The sequence below is a fragment of the Blennius ocellaris genome (genome assembly GCF_963422515.1).
Source record: "Blennius ocellaris genome assembly, chromosome: 2".
Taxonomy (NCBI): Eukaryota; Metazoa; Chordata; class Actinopteri; order Blenniiformes; family Blenniidae; genus Blennius; species Blennius ocellaris.
Genome location: NC_137651.1, coordinates 18457411 through 18477677, shown reverse-complemented (window position 1 = coordinate 18477677; position 20267 = coordinate 18457411). Strand labels below are relative to the sequence as shown.

Below are 20267 nucleotides of genomic sequence, written 5' to 3'. Positions count from 1 at the left end.
TTTACGGCTGATGTGAGAATACAGATAAAAGACAAATGTGCTGATCACAATGTCCATCAATCAAGAGGGTGATGGCAGGACTCTTGTTTTCACATGGCATTTATGCACGTTTCCTGTACAGCTGTTACTTGAATTTCCAGTGTTAACAGATCGAGTGATCAATATAGTCAATGCTATGAAACCTTACAGTTACCTTACATTAAACAGCCAGTGTATTTCAGCTAAAGTGATTGAAGGGAGTAGCTTCAAGATATGGGTGAGTAGATTTCTGACCTGCTTCTGGAAACTTTCCCAAACTGCAATCAGTAAAAAGGTGACCTTTCCCATGTCTCAATTACTCATGAACGCTCTGATTTCTCAGGACATTTAAACTTCTGTAATGTAACATGTTTTCTATCAAGTGGATAATTCGAAATTTGCATGTTAATTCCAATGTAGTTCAAATGAGAGTTTAGTTTATTTTTATGTCAGTACTTTGTACACTGTGCCAAATCATAGATTTCTTTACTTACACCTATAGACAATTTGCAAATTAGAAGGGAGGTATAATTATTTTTGAACAACACTTATTTAATGATTTGTCCACAGGAATTTATTTTTGTTGACAATAATTGCTCAATATAATTGGTACATGGAATGTGGACAGAGGATCCAAATGCACAACCAGTAAAAAAAAAAAAATATTCAGGCCCTGTTTACAGAAAGTTTTCAAATGGAAAGGCAGTTTTTTTTGTTGCATTACGGTTGTTTGTTTACACAACAACAGTGCATGTAGCCACTGAAAATGCGACTTCCTGAAAAGGGCTCTCAAGATGGAACTTTTTGACAATGCTCCCACTCCGCCTCTGTGTAAATGTGAAGTAACACCTGCAGATGCACACCCGAAATTCCCGAAAAGATGAGAATAAAATACGTTTAAATAAACCTTAGACTGCAGAGATGTCAGTAGCTCGGTAAAGTGAAAACGAAGTGCTGCCATTGCGTTGGTGTTGATTGGGTTCAAGATCTGTAGCCTCTTAACCAGCTTGTTGGTTCTTGCTGTGAGCAGCTGGTGGATTGAAGAGCACCTGACACACTCAGCTGGAGACCACCACGCAGTGCTGCACACTCGCGCATACACACTCACTCAGAGTGACTGAGCTCACAGCTGCTTCTGATGCCACCGCTGCTGCCATACCAGCTGACGGGAAGGGTGTGCTCGCCATTATATTCTCTTTCTCCTGGGCCTCTGTGGGTATCACTGTTGCTGCCTTTCAACTCCCTGTTAAATTAACTCGCTTTTCTATTCATGCAAAAATGCACATTTGGAAACAGGCCTTTTCACACATCTCACATACCCATCCCCAAGCATCACCGTCTCCTGCCCACCCATTTTCCAGCATTTGTTCTTTTTGCTTTTTCTACTGCCAGTCTTGTCTATTCAACTCTTCCTCATCACTGTCACATTCGCTCTGTCTTCTTGCCTGACTGTTTCCTACCTCAGCTCTCCGTCTCTGCGTTTTGCCTTGAGCTGCAGTCTAATGAGCAAGTGGCTGAAGTTGAGTGTCTTCCTGCTCCGAGGAGAGATAACAAGCCCATATGTTATTTACCACGGTGGCCGCTGCAGCAGCCGACCTGTTCCAGCTCACCAAGGGAAAATAGTATTTCCCATCAAATCCATAGTGGCACCATCAAAAGTGCTGGGAATAAGCACATACTCAACAACTCTCGGCTCCTGTAGCTGTGAGACGCCTATACATTAGAGAGGCATATTGTAATGAAGAGTCGTAAATATTTTGCCTCCATAAATGTGAAGCAATTTTTTTCTCATTAGTGAGATGTATTTTTAGTTTCTCCAAGGGGGGCTCCATTTTCATTACAGTGCATGTGTTTGCTTCCACAGGAAACTACCGACTAAGCAATTTCCAGACAGTTTTAAGCCACTTTAATAAGATATGCACCCTAAAACTGGTCACACTGTCAGATGAGAACACGTCTGATAGTTATCCCTACTGTGGCATTTTTGGAAAAAAAATAGTCAGAACATCCAACCAGACATATGCTCCATCACAAGTGTTTAGCACTCTCCTGCCACACAGGACACTTGGTATGTAAAACACTACATCAGTGCTGGCTACCATATGGTCCAGCTAAATAACATGCCAGACATCTGGCAGGGCAGCGGGCACAGGGAGATGTAGCAGCCAAGCCCGCTTACTAGAAAACACAGAGGATGTGCATGAGTATGTAATCCATGAACAGCGCATGACAGCTGTCAGCCAGAACATTTTGGGCCTGTTTTGAAATGGTCTGAACTCAAAACCGAGGATTTAGATTACCAGATCTTTCGCCATAGATTCTGTGCACAACTAATGGCAGCAGGTGTGTGAGGTTGACTTTTCAGTTTGTTAGTTAGTTAATTTATTTTCTAACTTGTAGTCCTGCAAGTAGGTTTGAATGTATGTGTGAAAGTCTCACTGTGTTTGTCCTCCGATGGATTCAAAGCTTGTTGAGGATGCACTCTTTCACGCACCGGTAGTTTTTTTTGTTAACATTCACATTCGAGTAAACTGCAATATTTGGCACGTGAGATATGCTTGTGAGTCCTGCCTGCTTTATCAGAGGTGTAACAGACAACGCCGTCCACCCTTGAGCCACGCCATGAGCATTGCTTGAAGAGAGCATGTGGTCCATGCTCGTACAAAACGGTCTCTCTGACTGCTGTCAACAGAGAAGGGTAGAGGAAAGGCAAGGAAAGTATTGGTGTCCATGTGGGCCAGAACAGTGCTGAGCCTGATACAACAGGAGCCAACAGGATTCTGCCAAAATCAGATATCTCTCAGTGCGTGTCTGAAGTGATGCCTCATGCTGGTGACAAACACACAAATAAGATTCCTACTCACACTGCGTTCCTCTCTTCATGAGCGCAGACAGCTCTCACAGATGAAAATCATTAAGGAACTGCAGGAGTGAATTCAGCGGTTCGGCAGTGATGTTTAGCATATTTGTCTTTCAATATTACCACCTTGTCTCTGAGAAAAAACACCCAATACATTGCACCTCTGTTCTTGCCTAGCCTATCAAAGTGGGATCGGGGCCTAGCAGAGGGATTGACCTAAACAGCAGCAGGACTGGGCGGCAAAAAAGTTGACACACATACGCACCTACACAGGGGGGTGACCCCTACAACCTGAAAGGTCGCCATTCCTAAAAAGACAGGCACAGATGTTTACCTATGCATGACTGGACACACACTGACACACATGTGACACACACCTAACCTCATCTTTCCCCCTCGGAGAAAGCGAGTGAGGTCAGGTTGAATTGTGCCACTCAATCTCACTTCCACAGGCATTCACAAGCGCGAAGAGCGCCGAGCCAAAGGGCTGTCCATCTATTTGACAGGCCCGGGTCACACAGAGGATGGAAAAAGATGGAGAGAAGGGATCCTGGCAGGTTCTATACAAGTAATAGGGATGCGTGCAGGGAGCAGAGGCTATAGAGAAGAAATAGCAGCTTTTTATATCAGAGATAAGGCTGCGAAGACACCGGCCAGAACCGATGGTCCGACGGCTTGCCTGGCAAGTCTGTGAAATATGACAGTGGCAGCTCACCTGCAGCCCCACGTCAATCCCCCACCATCATATGAGTCCATAGGATGGTCCCATTTAAATGCATGAGAGCATCTCTTGCAGCCAGCATAAAGAAGATTAAAGGAGACTGCCGTTTTATTTATTTATTTTTTTCTGTGTGATTCAGTCTAAGCAACATAAGCCTCTGCAGCCCAGGGAGAAAAAGGGAATGGTAAATTGTTGCTTTCATTAAAACTTCAAGGAGTCAGTTTCATTATGAAGGTTCAAAGGCAGTGGGAAATGTGTGTGGCCGCTCTCTCTCTCTCTCTCTCTCTCTCTCTCTCTCTCTGTCTCTCTCTGTCTCTCTCTGTCTCTCTAGCACCTTCATCCAGCTGGATTGCTACATGGAATAATGACCAGCGTGACGACGACTCGTAATCTTGTCCCTGAAGGACTGGTGTATGGTGTGCCGTATCGCCGGCTTGCTGTCGTGCTTACGGTAAGCATAATGAGGCATGGCCAAGCTTATTGCTGGCCTTCACCGTGTCGGTGCTTCTGTCAGGTTTACAGGGTGCAACTGTTCAGCCTCAAAATTTTTTCTCCATTTCAGGCATGTTTGAAAATAGTGACACGTGTGTTTTCAGAGATCTGTGGATCAGATGTGCCAGGATGCCTTTTTAGCATGAATTGAGGTGACCGGGCGACAGCTACCATGACTAAAGTTTGAGGCCAGAACAGCAATGTGTTGAAATGCAGTGATACTAACGGCTGCTCGATGCCAACTGTCAAAAATCCAAAACATTTCTCTTTAAAATTTTGGTATCAGTATCAACATGTGAACTCTCTAACGCATACTGATTTTGGAAAGGATTGTTCCATTAATGAGGTTTGACGCTTTAATAGAAAGTTTTGATCTCAGCTCTGTGGCTGTTGATTGATAGTTGTGACTGATAGCTTCCTTTTCCTCAGCTCCTGAACTGGTCCTGTCCTTAACTTCGGGAGATTCTAATCACAGAATAAACAACGATTGAAAGAACAAACACAAACCTTCTACCAAAGTATCTGCAGTTAAACTTCCAATATGTTATTATGAAGTCACTTCTTGAAACACTTCGCAAGACACCTTCTGAGGTTGTGTAATATTCTATGTTAAGTTACTGGAAACTGCCAATGGATTACAATTCCTACTTAATTCTTTAAAATGTGATTCCTCTACTTTACTCGTCACTTGTGGCTGTTTTAACAATGTCCATAAAGCTTTATTTATTCTTGTAGTAGCACTATATGGGTTTTGATGACTTATTCCTTCATTAGGTTTAGCAAAGTCTAAATAAAAATGATGTGTAAGGTCGGTAAAATAGTGCCATAATAACCTTTACATTTAAAACTGGCACAAAGTATATGTGGTGGAAAGCCCCTCAAAATATTACGACTGAAGATTGCTATGATCTCAACAGAAACACGACTTTAATGATTCCTTCTGGTGCAAAATAAAATGAAATATCCCAAAAGAAAACAACAACCTTCTCCTATAGCTGTTGCATTATTCATATTTTTACAAATTCACCCTGACAAGATGACTTTGAGGCTCGTTTGCTAACAACGAGATAGTGATCTTTCATGGCAGCATCACCAGTATCTCAGGTCGGGTCTCAGTATTGGGTTGTGTCTGCTGCTCTTAAGATATCGGTTAAAAAAAAAACAACATTTTCTTTGAAATGTTCATCATTTACTTGGTGATTTTGGCCGCCCGATTGGAGCCTCTTGTAGGCTGTTTTTTTCCCACGGGCCTGATGTTTGACACCACTGGTCTAAAGGAATGACCATGACATAAAGAAGCAGCCAAATAGCGGAGGCAAATTGTCAGTTTGTGAACAATCAAATAGGCAGGAATACAGTGGAATAGTAACAACACTTTGGGGAAGTGTTGTCCCCACAATTGAGGGAATGGTGTGTTACTATGGTGTGTTACTATATTTGAACAATTAAATCCAAACCATAATTTACTGAGAGGAAGCAGTAAACAGAAAGTAGCTCTATATAGACAGGCATTATTGATGGAAATGTGACACCAAATACATGGCCAAGACATTTTAAGTCAGCTGGATTTGCAAATATGCTTTAGCCTCACACCACATAAAAATGGTCAAAGTTGTAACAGAATGTGGCTTTCCATAGGTGGCCACGGCTTTCACCATAGCCTTAAATAACTAGAACGACCCCCACCAAAGCAGTAAAGTTGCAATTGTCTGTCCAGGCTTGTGATAAATGTAGTGAAGTCTGGTGAGGATTGTAATAAATAGTAGTGAGTGGAAGATTCCTCAGACATCACATTGATTAAAAAAGGCACAAAGACTCTTGGGTCAGAGTGACCTTCATGTCTGATCATCTAAATCACACTAGTTCTCCATGAAGTCAAGGCTTGTAACAGATTTGAATTTTATAACTGCTGTTCTGAGCTTGTGTATTCATGACAGGACCTTGGGTGATAGTGACCTTGTTATTTGACCTGTTTTAAACCACCACACTTCCATAGTTTACTTTCAAGTGAGAAATTTTTTTTTTGATGTATTTAAAAAAAAAATTCTTTCAAGCCAGTTGGGAGATTTAGGCCCTGCTGACATGGCATTTCAAGTGAAAATGCATCGTTTCTGCATTTTCAGTTTGGAAAAGTTTTGCTTTACACAGCAACGGTTTGAAAACGATGTCCGTCTACATGGAAAAGGAAGAAACCCTGAAAACAATGTCGTTTTCATGTAGGTCCACTAGTAGTTGCTGTTGGTGGTTTCTGTAGTTAAACCACACACAAGGACAATGGGCTGTAAACATCAACAATGACAAGTACATAGACATTTGTATGGACAGTTGGATTCCTATTCCACGTGACTCTCAACTATAAAATACCCAAGTCTTATGAGACTGTGGATTGGGAGTCATGACACTCGGGAGGCTGCTTTTGTTGTTGTCGTTGTCTATTCTCGAATTATTTACAATGGCTGTGGTGCACATGGGCATGAGCAGCATTTCAGAAAAGTTGCAATTACCGTTTTTGCAATTACCAAGTGTTTTTACTAAAAGTTCCACCTTGGGAGCCGCTTTCAAAATGTTGAGTATTCAGTGGCTCTGAGCACCATTGTCATGTCAACGACGGACATCCAAAACGCAATGGAAGTTTTCAGTTTTCACATGAAAACATTGTGCAAATGGAGCTTTATTGTTAATCAGTCCCATTGTACAAACATGCAGAATTACACAAAATGCTTCCTCCTCTGACTGCTGCAGGATGTGGATTTCAAAGCAGATCTTCAGTTGGAGAAATCAACGGTTCAGAAGGATACCTTTTGTTTCACATTATTTCAGAAAAAAAATACTTAAAATAAATAAATTAATAACACATATTTATTCTTGAAAATGTTGTAGGTGTAATGGAGATTTTTTTTTAATAATCATAATATATGCTGGGAAAAAAAAGCATTAGTTTTACAACCATTAGTTGCAGACTGTGTTTAAAGGACTAAAAAGGTTTGAACTCACACAAGAGGAGTTCAACCAGCGTTCATTTTAATATCGTATTATGTGACAAACACTGGGGGTGGATGATGGGGTGGGACTTTGTTTTCCTTTTTGATCTGTTTGGCTCATCATCACTTCTGGGTGAACCTGATCCTGTACTGTATATCTCCAAAGTCTGAATGATCAAGCGGATCAGCCCATTATATTAGTTTATCGTGAAGATGTTAAACAGGGTTTACACTACAGAACAAGCACACATTATTCCCCAATCAATTAAACAAACACACACACACACACACACACACACACACACACACACACACACACACACACACACACACACACACACACACACACACACACACACACACACACACACACACACACACACACACACACACACACACACACACACACACACACACACACGATACGGATTACTACAATCCCAATACACAGTGGAAAATAACAAAGGAGTCCTCGGATTCACACACAAACAAAGGTTCCCATGTGTATCTGTGACTCACACTACTGGCTAGTTACTTCCTTTAATTGCAGATGAACTTGTGGAGACCCGGGAGACCACGAAGCTCCCAAAAGAAAAGCCAAACTGCACCGGCTAAAATACTGATAGAATGTCGCCCCTGCTAGATGAATGTGTTTACAGGTTTTAAACCTTGATTCTAAATATTTATTTAATCAACAGACAAAAAAGCATGCACCTGAATAAAGTAACAGACATTTGTTCATAAGAACTTGAACATTTCTGCCGAATTTAGTGGAAATAGTATTTCAAACTTTAAGAGCGTAGTAGAGGCTTTGAGTTCCACCAGAAGCTGTGATATTTTGTTGATATAATTGCTGTATTCTTTCACTGACATTGATCTTCTTTAACATGGATTTCTTCTTATGATTTTTTTTTTTCTTTCAAACAGGTAAGGAGGAATCATCCGAGGGAAAGAAAACGGCCTGAACTCTATGGCTGGCGGCAGTACAAGCAATACTGTGTATGTGGGTGTGATCACGTTGCTGGAGCTGCAGAGCCAGGTAGACTGCCAATATCTGGAATTATCGAAAGCTACAAAGTGCTTAAATCATTCCTGGTCGCTGCATCTCTGTCAAATCATCAGCCCTCTGTAGTTTTTCGATCTCTTTCTCCATCTGCATAGGTAAGGAAGCCCCTCAGCAACAGTGCAGATACGAGGTGGTCCGAGGTGCACGAGTGGGAGCAGCGTGCGGGGGCGGGACGAAGGAGGAGTCGAGATGGGAGGAGGTGTGATGGAAGATAGTGGGTAGATGGCTACACACAGGCACCACTGAAATGTTCCGCTTGTCCCATGATGATTGTAAAAAGGTCAGTCCTCCTCTTTGCCCAGACTGTAGAGCAATAGATATGCGCGCGTGCACACACACACACACACACACACACACACACACACACACACACACACACACACACACACACACACACACACACACACACACACACACACACACACACACACACACACACACACACACACACACACACACACACACACACACACACGACCAAAGCTGTCCTTTCCTGCTACGGTGCACTCTGGAGTGACACGGCTGCCTTTAGAGAGCTGTGCGGATTAGCTCCTTAAATATCACAGCATTGTGATACAAAGATGGAATAAATGGAGAGAAGCAAGGAAGCGTAAGTGTGGGAGCCGTATCATCTGAAGGCTCCAATCATTTAGTCAGAAACTCAGCGATGCCTACAAAAGATAAAGGTTGTTTCCTCTGACTGAGAGAGTCAATAATAAGGTTAAGGCTCACACAGTTAAAAAAAATACAAAACAAAGAGAAATAAAACAAACAAGCATAAGAGCTCTTGCCAGAAACAAAGTAAAGGTTAAAACAACAAAATGCTGAAGGGAGGATGCAGTTCATATCAGAGGTTTACTTTGGGTTTTCTTTTCAAAGAGGGTAAATATAACTCAGGGATTTCATGATTGCAAGTGAGTTCATGCATGAAGCCGACACACGCTGCGTTGTGGCGTTACTTGTGTCGGGTCTCCAGGATCCAGAGCGAGCGTCTGCAGTACATTAACACGAGACACTCCTCAATGGACGCAACATATTGAAATGGGGTCACAGCAAGCAGGGAACAGCTGCTTATGGGACTATTCATTTTGCCTGCTACTTTATAGTCATTCTGTTTCTGTGACATTTATGAATGGATAGTGCCATCTGTCTCTGGAGAAGCCAGGGCGAGGGTGAATGTTCGTGATGAAGGTTTGAGTGATAATTTGTGGATTTAAGAGCTAATCCGGATAGCTTAGCCAGACTACTCTGATCATTAATTCCAGAAAAAAAAAAAAATGAATTATGAGGATTGTTGCATTGTAAAATAGGCAAATGATAAACACAGCCTGGTTTTTAGTGCATACCCCCTAAAAAACAACTTATTTAACAAGCCCAGAGCAGACAAATGATAATTTTCATCAATAGCTACAACAATATCAAAAATGCCAATACTGATGCCAAATTGCTGACTTTCACGGAAAAACTACAGGATCAGATCGATGCTGATTTGAATCAGCCGATGAAGCACAGCCATCACCAAACTGGGGGAAAAAAAAAAAAACGAAGTGGAGGAAGCGAGATAGCAGCCTGTTGTAGCTGGAGACAAACACAGGATCAATATTATTGACAAGACTCCAGGAATATGGAGACCAGCTTGCATGCACACAGACACACTCACATTGAGCGTATAGTTACCAGCAGCGATGGAGAGCACATCTGAATCATCCATCCAGCTGTTCAGGCTCATTTAGTTTGGGACGCACGAATCAAACGGATGCCTTTCGATTTACTCGTGGCCGCTGATTAGACCAATCATCGGACACGCGGCCCACTGGAAGTGAAAATGATTCACACACTATGATTTTTCTAACCGGTGAAACGGCCACGTCAAATGAACATCGAATGTTGGGTACACTACTGAAAATGAGAGTTCAACAAGCTGTAGCGTTTCTGATTGGGGTCGGCGGTCCGCCGGCCGATTGGCAGTTACCGTGAGAGCTAAACGAACTCAAAGTTCCACTCCGGTGGGACGAGTATTACAAGAGGGCCTCGTGAGATGAATGAATCACTCCACAGCCGCTGCATTTTATGAGGCACATTTGCATAGCATATTGGGATCTGCTGAACTTGCTGAAACACTGTGGATGAGGCTGTGTCGAGGGCTGAATGAAAAGTGACTGGGGCGGGCATTTAGACTGTTTGTTTTCAAAACCCCTGGATTACTAACAATTTAATCAGAGTGCAATTTGTGATAAAAAGCAGCAGTCAAGGGGGTTAAAAATATAAGGACATGGGTAAAAACAATAACTACAGTGCAGAAATATTAATAACAGAGGTGAGGGACTTTAGAAAACAAAGCTTGACAACTTCATGTTTTAGTCAACACGAATGAAAAAGAGAATGATGAGAAAATGAGATGCAAGATATAATTGTTTCAGGTGCAGAGACTTACTAGAGTATTTGCCAAGTATGTTTTGGTGCGCACTGATGATGTTTGCATATTATGTATGACATATTTTCCAGCTATGCCACTGTCCCGGTTTCATGCATTGACAATGCATTTTATTTTAAAAGACTTTTGATTGATGCATTTCTGTGATCTGCTGGTGAATTGACTTTCAACATGATGCAGGAGAGATGGATGAATTTATCCACCTCTGTGGGGATAATAATTGAAGCCAGATTTTCATGCAGCTTGTCAGTTAATAGGATTTCAAAGTATCCCCATCCCTTCAAATAATATGGGAGAAGAAGATTCCAGCCACTCGAGCCGCTTTTTGAAGCTCCTCTTGAATATTCACAATACAAATATCACATATGCTAACAATCTCAATGTTGGCCATTTATGGGAACAAAATAGTTTGTCCTGCTTCCTTTTCTGACCTTATACTAACTTCAAGTTGCCTTTTGAGAGAATACATGCATACATTTGTATATTTCATACTTAACTGTAGAGAGGAGTTTATTACAGGCTCATATGAAATCAACAATGATAATAATATTATTCAAGCAAACACAGCTCTGGTATTGGAATAATATCGGTATCTGCAGATATTCAAATTTGGGTATCGGGATCGGAAGTCAAAAAACGTGGATCAGTGCATCCCTAATTGTTTACTATGTTGTTTGAGTTAATTCAGATCAACATGGTAGTGTTAATGATGAGCATATTTGATGGAAAACATTACCAGGCAGGTCTTTTTTTTTTTTTTTAAAGAAAAATAGATATTCTGAAATACCGCATAACGGATATCTCAGCTCATCTTTGCTACTCTTGATATATTTGTTTAAAAACAAAAAAAAAAAATTCAAAAAGAAAATCGTAAGAATATATATATATATATTCTTACAATTTTCTTGGTGGTTTGGCAGGCCACTTTTAGCCCACAGGACTGACACCCCTGGTGTAAAATAGAAAATATCACGTTTAACAGCCATGTTTCAATATGTCCAGAACTATATTAAAGAAATACATCCAAAGACAGTATTTTAGAGAAACAGCAAATAGTAGTTTTATGTAGTTCATTTTATATCATTGAGAGTTTTGCAGTCAGAATAATTGGTACAATTTGAATGTTTGTGTTTTACATAACCTTTTTTTTCCAATACTACTTCTTAGCTGATTGAGCATACCATTCCGCAAAGTGTAATTTCTCAAAACTATTTAAAAAAAACTGACACATTCAACTTACAATTAAAAAAAAAATACTTCAGTTTCTATTGATAGATAAGCATTCTCTATGTGAATTTCTAAAATAATTGAGTCTCCTGAAGCTTCAAATTACATTAATCCATCCTTCCACATGCACTGCAGTTAAAGCCAAGGACTATTCAGATCATCCAGGTGATCTTGAGACTATGCAGAAAAAACTATGATATATTAATTAATCACTGACACAACTCATCTAATTGTATGGTGTTGCATATTCTGATTGAACCCTTAAATGCTGTTTTATAAGCTGAAATGGTAATTAACAATGGGCAGTTCCATTAAAAATTAACATGCAGTCTTATACAACTCACTTTCAATAATTTAGTCAACGATATTAATCTCCAAAAGGTAAAATATTAAAAACCAAACAATCCTTTCAACATCTAAAGCATGACAACAGCAAAAAAAGGAAAAGAGCACAATGACTGACATCACAACAGCTCTGAGCTCCCAGGCCTTTTGACAATCATCCCTTGTTCAGAGGCATTGTTGGAAAAGGCCAGGTGAGGTGAATTCAGAAACTTTAGAACTACGCCGTCTCCTACAACCTCATCCCAACAAGCGGCAGGAATATTCTCCTCTGAGTGGCTGCCTAGCACTGCAAAAATTAAAAGAATTAATGCCCACAAAGCAGAGGAGGGCTCTAAGAAGATTGCAAAGCGTTTCAGGTGGCTGTTCCCCGAGTTCATAATGTAATGAAGAAACGGCCGTTAACAGGAACAGTGGAGGTCAAGTCGAGGTCTGCAAAACTAAGATAACTTTCTGAGGTACCCGGAGGAAGGAGAGCCAGAGAGACAAATCAAAACACTCTGAGGGAAATTTAACCGACTGTGGATTGATGCTGTATGTGCCTGTGCACATTTATGATGGTAAAGTCATCAGAACAAAACCTCACCTGCATCCGACCCAAACAATAACAAGTATCAACGTCTGCCAAAGAATGTCGATAAGAGGTTGGTGCTTTTTGGAAGCCTTCTGTAGACTGACGTATACAACACAACGGGCAAAGACACTTTTGAGGTGAAAAGGCAAGAAATGAAAAGGTAACCTCATGGATTGGCATGGGGTCTATAGGAAAAACTAAAAGGCTTCTGCAACAAGATAAAGACATTTTATCAAAAGGAGCAGCCTGAGGGTTTTGCCCTCTACAGTTCTTTGACCTAAACATCACTGTGAGTCTGCAGATAGACATAAAAAAAAAAAGCTATAGCGAAAAGAGGAACTAAGGATTTGCCTTCCTGCCACACATTTGGCAGGAAGAAAATAGAAAAATTCACAGAAGTAGAAGGGAAAGTCTGCTACCTGGTTGTGTAAGGCATTTACTAATTTCTACTTCTTCACAAGTAGCTTATCGAAAACTGAGAAAATAAATGTAACCTCAAAGTGTATTTAAAAAAAACATACAGATACATGTGGGACCTCTACAGTACCACCAAATAAAATTAAAAAAACATGCTATATTTATGTTTTATGTAATGCATATTGTTGCCAAAAAGAATTACAAATGATAAAAAAAAATGCAGAAATTGTGAGGGACCAGAGAAATGTGAGGAACAACTTCACATATCATTCTGGAAAAGCTTCTGTTTTCCTCTTTGCGCCATGTTTGACAGATGGGACACAATCAGGCACAATTTATAATCTGGAAAATATGGTAAAGTGGGACAACTTGAGTATCGCTTGTGGTTGCAACAATGGTGAAATCAGAAAACAGACGTTCACTCTGGAAAATAAAGTAATCATAAAGACAAGTGAGTACTAGTTAATGATTCTCCTGGATCCATGCACTTTGTTCTACAAGCCACTAATAGTCTATTCGAATGCAAATACTACTGCTTGGAAGCTAAACTGCAAGATATGCTGTGTTTTTCCACAATTCTTGAACAATATGTGTGACTCACTTGATTTGAGCTATTTTCCTTCTTCATTGCTGTTATTGATTTCAAAGGTAAAAATGGAAAATGAGAAGATACAGCTTAAATAAAACAATAGCAATACTGTTGGTGATACTCTAGTCTTTGTCAATCACAACCTTTAGCCATTAGTTAGTGACGCTACATGTCTAGTCTTTCTACTTGTGATAAATCAATGACCTTATCCTAATCCACTTCAATAACATTTCTAAACACACAGAGAAATAGGAAAAATGTTGAATTATATCGACAGCGCGGTGCTCAGGTTCAATTAGTTCAGCATGAATGAACATAGCTCTTTCACTCTGCCAATGGCAATAAAGGAACAAGTTATTAAACTTTTCACAGAGTCAAATATTTTTCTTATATATTCACAGTGAAGCACTCGTGCCAACTGTCCTTTTCAGAGTGAGCAGTGTTATAAAAAGACAGTCCAGCAGTTTATTTAACATATTGGGAGCACATAATGCTCACTCCGCATTGGTTTCTGTCATATGCAGTATCTTCAGTGCTAAATTGTTCCTGGAGTGTTTAGCTTGAACTTTATGCAACTAGATTTGGCATGTGACACAATTGGAAAGGGGAATTACGCAAATTACGATTGATCCACTCTATGACGATAAACGATGGGAGTGTATGTACTCGTATCGATACTTGGGATCGGCAAGTAGTTCAAATTTAGAACTCTTCCTTTAAAAAAAAAGTTGCATCGGTGCATCCATAAAGTCAAGTATATCTTTTTACAGCAATCTCCAGAAACTGCTTTATTTTTCAACCCATGGCAAAGAAAGTTACCTTTTTCCACATATAATTGTCAGAACATTCACTTGATTGCATTCCTGTTAAGAGTGGTCAAATGTCTGATGACAATCAACAAGAATCAATCATGTTTTCTAGGAAACCACACATGGGAAAGGAAAAATCACAAACAGATAAAGGTTTGCGCTCATGCAACAACATTCTCTTGTATTTCCAGTCATTTTCACTGTACATGTCTCAAGAGGCTTGAGATCATTTAAAAGGAAGCCTTTCCTCGTCATTGATCTAGAACTTCTGATCAGCTGAACTTCCGGCTCTGTTTCTCATTTAAAAAAAAAAAAAAGAAAAATCTAATTGGACTGGGCTGAAATGTCATTGCTTTGGGATTCCTGTCATGTGCAATGACCCCTTGCTTGGTGCCAAGTCGTCTGAGCCCCGCGAGTCCGCCACTTTTTCATCCACCGCAAATTTACTTTGTCTGATCATTTGTTTTCCAATTACGTCCCTGTCCCTGCCAGCAGAAAATTGTCAGCTTTGGTTATGCGAACCCGCTCTTGGGTCTGTAACCAGGGGCAATGTTTGATGCTTAGAACATTTTCATACCCATTAAAAGATGAAGGCAGGGTGAATTATTATCCCGCAGACTTGATTGGGTTTTGAGGGGGCTGGTATAGGTTGCTGCATACTGGTGCCACACACAACGGCGCATTCTTATCAACGTCTTATTTTTTTTTTTTGGTCAAAGACTTGAACCAAAGTAGAAAAATAGTGATTACAGCTATGAAAGAAGTAGTTCAAGTTAAATAAGTAGTGGGTTATTGGTAAAGTAGGATTTTCTCATGTAATAATGCTATTTAATCTGCAAAACCATAGTTTGTGTTCTGTGTTCAATATTTGACCAAAAATCTCAAAGCAGAGAAGATCTTGCAGTGATTGCCTGTGGAAGCACATCCACAGTAGCTGCCTGAAGCCTACGCCTTGAGCACTGCAACGCAATTTGGATGAAAGATGTTGAAATAAACCTAAAGGAGAAGATTACGCCCACATAGTAGGGAGACACAACGGATGATCACAACAATGGCAGCAGAATTGAAAGGGTCTTTGAGAACCAGAGCAAAGAATGAAATAGCAAGGAGGGAAAAAGCAACGGGAATCAATGTTTGACTATAACTGTCGCATCAGACGTGACAAACGAGGGCACCGTCAGAAACTCTGCGAAGTTGGTGCAGGACATCCCAATGATCAAGCGCTGAATAATCAGACACAATGGATTCTGGGAAGGAACGGCAATTTGCTGCTATAGATCCCAGAAGAGCAGCATCAATTCGCATATTGACCTTTTAAAATTATATTGATGGATGATATCTTAAGTCCACAGTGGGATGTGAAGTCCTCCAAAGGTCTATTGTGTGTGGCGAGGTTGTTTCTTCAGTCAGCCAGCCGTATCTATCTCAAGTTGGATATTATATCACAGATCCAAAACAGAAAGTGTAATTAAAAAGAGCGATCAAACAATGAGCTCTGGCAAAATGCTTTGAGCATCAGGATTATATTTGTCAATGTACATGTACAGTACAGCATCTTTCATCTGGCGTTTCTGGACAATAAACACACGACATCTGAAGCATTTGTAGTTCAGAGCAAAGCTTATAAAAAAAAAAGAAAAGAAAAGAAAAGAAGAACAAGATGCCCCCACACATGCATGCAAGCAAACTACAGACAATCCAATTCATGAGATCTGAGATGCTGCACACACGTCTTGGAGGCAGTCTATTTCTGACAGGTTAAAAGCAGTTAACTGTGTATTTTCCAAAACAAGACTACACAGACTTGGCGATGACATTTTGATGGATAATGAACTCCCTGTTTGGCCTTGATGCACAGCTCACCGTTTCTTTTTATTAAATTTTTTTAATTAATTATTTTCTTTCATATTTTCTTGCAAGCAATTCAGATACATTTTAGAGATTAAAAAAAAGACCTGAAAGGACAACGTATTCAGACAGAGAAATGAAAAAATTAAATGAGTGCAGTTACGGAGCAAGGACAAGTCAGAAGATTGCCAGAGTGAGGATTGTTTGTTGGCCCTATTCCTTTATATTACACAGCTTGTTAATGCAGAGTACTGTCTTTAAGAACTGTGAAACTAAAATTTGATGAGTCTTAAGAGTCATAAATTTGATGTACATATAAATAAAGACACATTTTACTGCATGGGTGCTCATGCAGTTGTAAATTTGAATCAACGTCCTTTCACTTTAGAGCAAAGAGACAATTTAGACTCTTTGGCAGATGCAGTGGCTCTTTTCTGATCATCAGAACATTAAATTGTACCTGAATCTAGCAGCTGGCTAAGTTGTCTGCTCACTGGCTTCATAATATCTTGGCCTCCCTCCATTAGCTTCCCGTGAGTGCAAATTCATTTTAGAGCTTTGCTCATCATTTTAAATGCTCTCCTGGGTTTGGCCTCACCATGCATTTGTAGAAATGTTGACCCCTAGACAAGCCTGTTTGAAGCTTTAGATCCTCAGGTGGGTTTGTTGTAGTTGTTTGAAAATTGAGCTTGAAATCAAAAGGTGAGCTAACTTTTGCAGTCTCGTTTGAAAAGCTCTACCTGAGATGGTGACGGCTGCGGAATCACTGACCTCTCCTGAATCAATCCTGACGACTTGGATCCTGTGATTGCTCCATTTTCACTCATCTGTGAAATACTTTCAAGTGGAAGTTAACAGTTTGAGCAGACTAAGTTGTGTGGACTTTTTTTAAAATTCAATTTAATCCTATTTTACTCAATTTTGGGGGAAAAAATCATCTTATTGGATAGTTTACATTTTTTTCTTCAGATTTAATTAATTTTAGGGATTACTTACAGCATGTCTAGATTTAAAAAAATACTTTAACAAGTAATTATAGTTTCATCAGAAGTGTTTTGATCTAGTTTTCATTGATTACTTCTCTAATTGTGATTTTTGCATTCCACCCCTGCATTTTTGAAACTTGAAAAAGTTTTTATTTGAATTACTTTTGACTTCCTACAAAAAGTTTCTTGGGGTGTTTTCAGATTTATCACCTTTGGCCTTTTCCCCTCGGTTGGCAGTGCATCAAGGGACTGGACAGGTAATATTGGCGTCAGGACACAATTCTTCTCAAAGTTTATTTTGACACCAAGTGACCGAAAGTGTTTGTTTTTGAGTCTGACAGAAGGTCTAGAGACCCTTCATCTCGGTCAAAGAGCCGCATCCATTGAGTGACGTGGGTTTGCAGATGTACACGGCTGCCTCTCGCCACGCTCACACCGGAACAGATGACAGTCAAACTGCTCCATCCAAAGGAGAAAGGGAGTGGAGGGAGAAGCTCAGCTGGGCTAAGCGACCAGACGACGTGCCTCAGTAAACTGGTGGAGCTCCTGCCCTCGCTTCTCTGCAGCTGACTGACAAGAGGAAAACTGCACCATGACCTGTTGTTGCTAGACAATGTCTTTGTGTTCATAGAACAAGAGTTACCCAAGTAAATTGTTATTGTATAGAACAGTAGGATTAAGGTTAGGGTTGGATTTAGCTTCATTACATGTTAGACAATGTGAACATGGAACAACTTGGATTTAATAAACCTGAGAACAAGTTATTTTGACTGCACATCATCCCCTTCAATTTAAGCAGCGGCAACAATGTACATCATCTACTTACGTGTTTGTGTCTTTTAGTGGATAAATAAATTGACTTTATCAACAATGGAGCCCTTGTTTTCATAGCATACCTCCGGGAAAAAGCTTGGGAAAGATAGAGGAGAATAATTCAGATGTGCTCCCATGTGTCACCGCCTTTTATTTATTTATTTTTTTACTTGTAAGTAGATTTACGTAGCTGCAGATCATAGGAACAGTTACGCTATGAAGTGTAGCAGTCTTTTCTGAGACGATCAAAAGGATATCATGTTATAAAAGCCTCTCAATCTATGACACAAGGCCACAGATTTTAATCCATAATAAAAATCAGGTGAATTGAAATACCTTCCTTCACACATCCAAGAGGTCTGGAGGATTCATAATATTATATCAGACTCACATGATGAGCTTTTTAACACTTTAGGACAAAATACAGGAATTATTCTAATATAAGCTAATTGTATGTATGACATCTTTATTTTAACATAATTGTACTTCTTCTTACTTATTACTTCTAATAGAGATCAATAAAACCTAGTAGATGGCATACTTCTTCTGATGTCATCCTGATGTATTTATTAAAAAATCCAGTTGTGTGTCTGTCGCTGAACCTAAATGTCTGAGTTTGGTTGCAGTTATTGCCACTTTTGATTCAACTTTTACTCAGACTTAAAATTATCATACTTTTGTACCAATTCACAGTGATTCCTTTCTTTGTCCTCATCAAAGCCGGAGACCATTTGGAATTTCCCATTAACGGTTGGCTGCGACTTGGTGATACTGCTAAATAAATGTGTCTGCCAACTGAAGGACCTCAAGATAAGTAGTTAATTCATAAAATACATTAAGTTTTGTTTTTGATTTTAGATTCTGTGGCAAAAGTAACAGAATTGGAGAAGTGGAGATAGAGTCCATTACTGTTCATTAAGCTTTCGGTCAGACCTCTCAAGCACAAAAAGTTTGCGATGTTACAAATAATTTCCTCTTTTATCACAGAAGCTGCAACCTTAATGCCCAAAAGATAAATTTTGAAAGACATATTGCCAAAAAAAAAGACAAAAAAGAAAAGAACGTGTGGGAAAAACAAATCTTTCTACCTTCCAGGCAACGGATCAAATCTTAAAGCGCCTTCCCTCGTTCTCCTTACGATGATCACGATCATCTCTTGTGCTCATCTCGCTCTGCCTTCTCCATTCAGGAAGAATAGGCTCCTATTCTTTGAAATTCAAAACTGCAGATGAAGGCTTTTCAAGTACACTTAAGATTTATTTGAACTGGAACAAAATATCCTGTTGCTGTAGGCAGGCATTTCTGACATTGAACTTTCATATTCTCACAATACATATTAATTTATTGTGCTTGCATTCCGCTCAGAGGGACACATTCCCACATTCAATATCATGGAGCAGCGAAGTCGACGTTTGCAGCTCGCGTCCACTTGGATTACACAACGGTATTAAAATATCAGCTACCTATGTGCTTGATAAATGATCATATCTGTGCATGTCATGAACATACGGAATGTGTTTTTCTATTTTGGATAAAAATGCTCTTTCTTTCCGGGCTGAAGCAGTCGGTGGCTCTGCGTTGGTTTGAAACTTACCTTGTACAATGAGGTAGACCTGTGAGGTCTTGGGTTGCTGCTTAGTCTGTATGGAGCAGGTATACGAGCCCTCGTCGTACACGTCCACCTAAACAGAGTGCAACAAAATACGACTTATTGACATGAAAGTAGGGATGCACAGACACTGATACCAATATCGGTCTGATACCATACGGTGTACTTTGTGCTCCTGAAATTTCCTCAATACAACCTGTTGGCTATTACGTGACGTCATCTGTCGGCAACATCAAACAAGTACACAAGAGAAGACGAGCGATGTCAGCAGTTTGGGGGATTCTTTAATATCAACGAGAATGACAAAAGTAAAGCAGGCTGTAAATTATATACTGCCAAAATATCAAGAGGAGGTGAGAGATACCTTAATCACCAGTGACATTTGAACCAGCAGCGTTAGCAAGATGCCGCTCATTAGTTTAGGCGCTAAGTGGATCCAGGAGGATTTCACTCCGAGCTGTGCTGAAGAGTTTTGGGGCTC

The 20267-nt window shown here is 40.0% G+C and overlaps 1 protein-coding gene across 1 annotated transcript in view; it reads right to left on the bottom strand.

The window, feature by feature from the left end:
• Positions 1–20267, bottom strand: part of lsamp (limbic system associated membrane protein) — a 235777-nt gene that overhangs the window by 53886 nt on the left and 161624 nt on the right. Inside the window, exon 3 of the mRNA XM_080504709.1 lies at positions 19772–19859. Within this exon, the coding sequence (XP_080360835.1) occupies positions 19772–19859 (88 nt within the window). The remainder of the gene's footprint in view (positions 1–19771; positions 19860–20267) is intronic.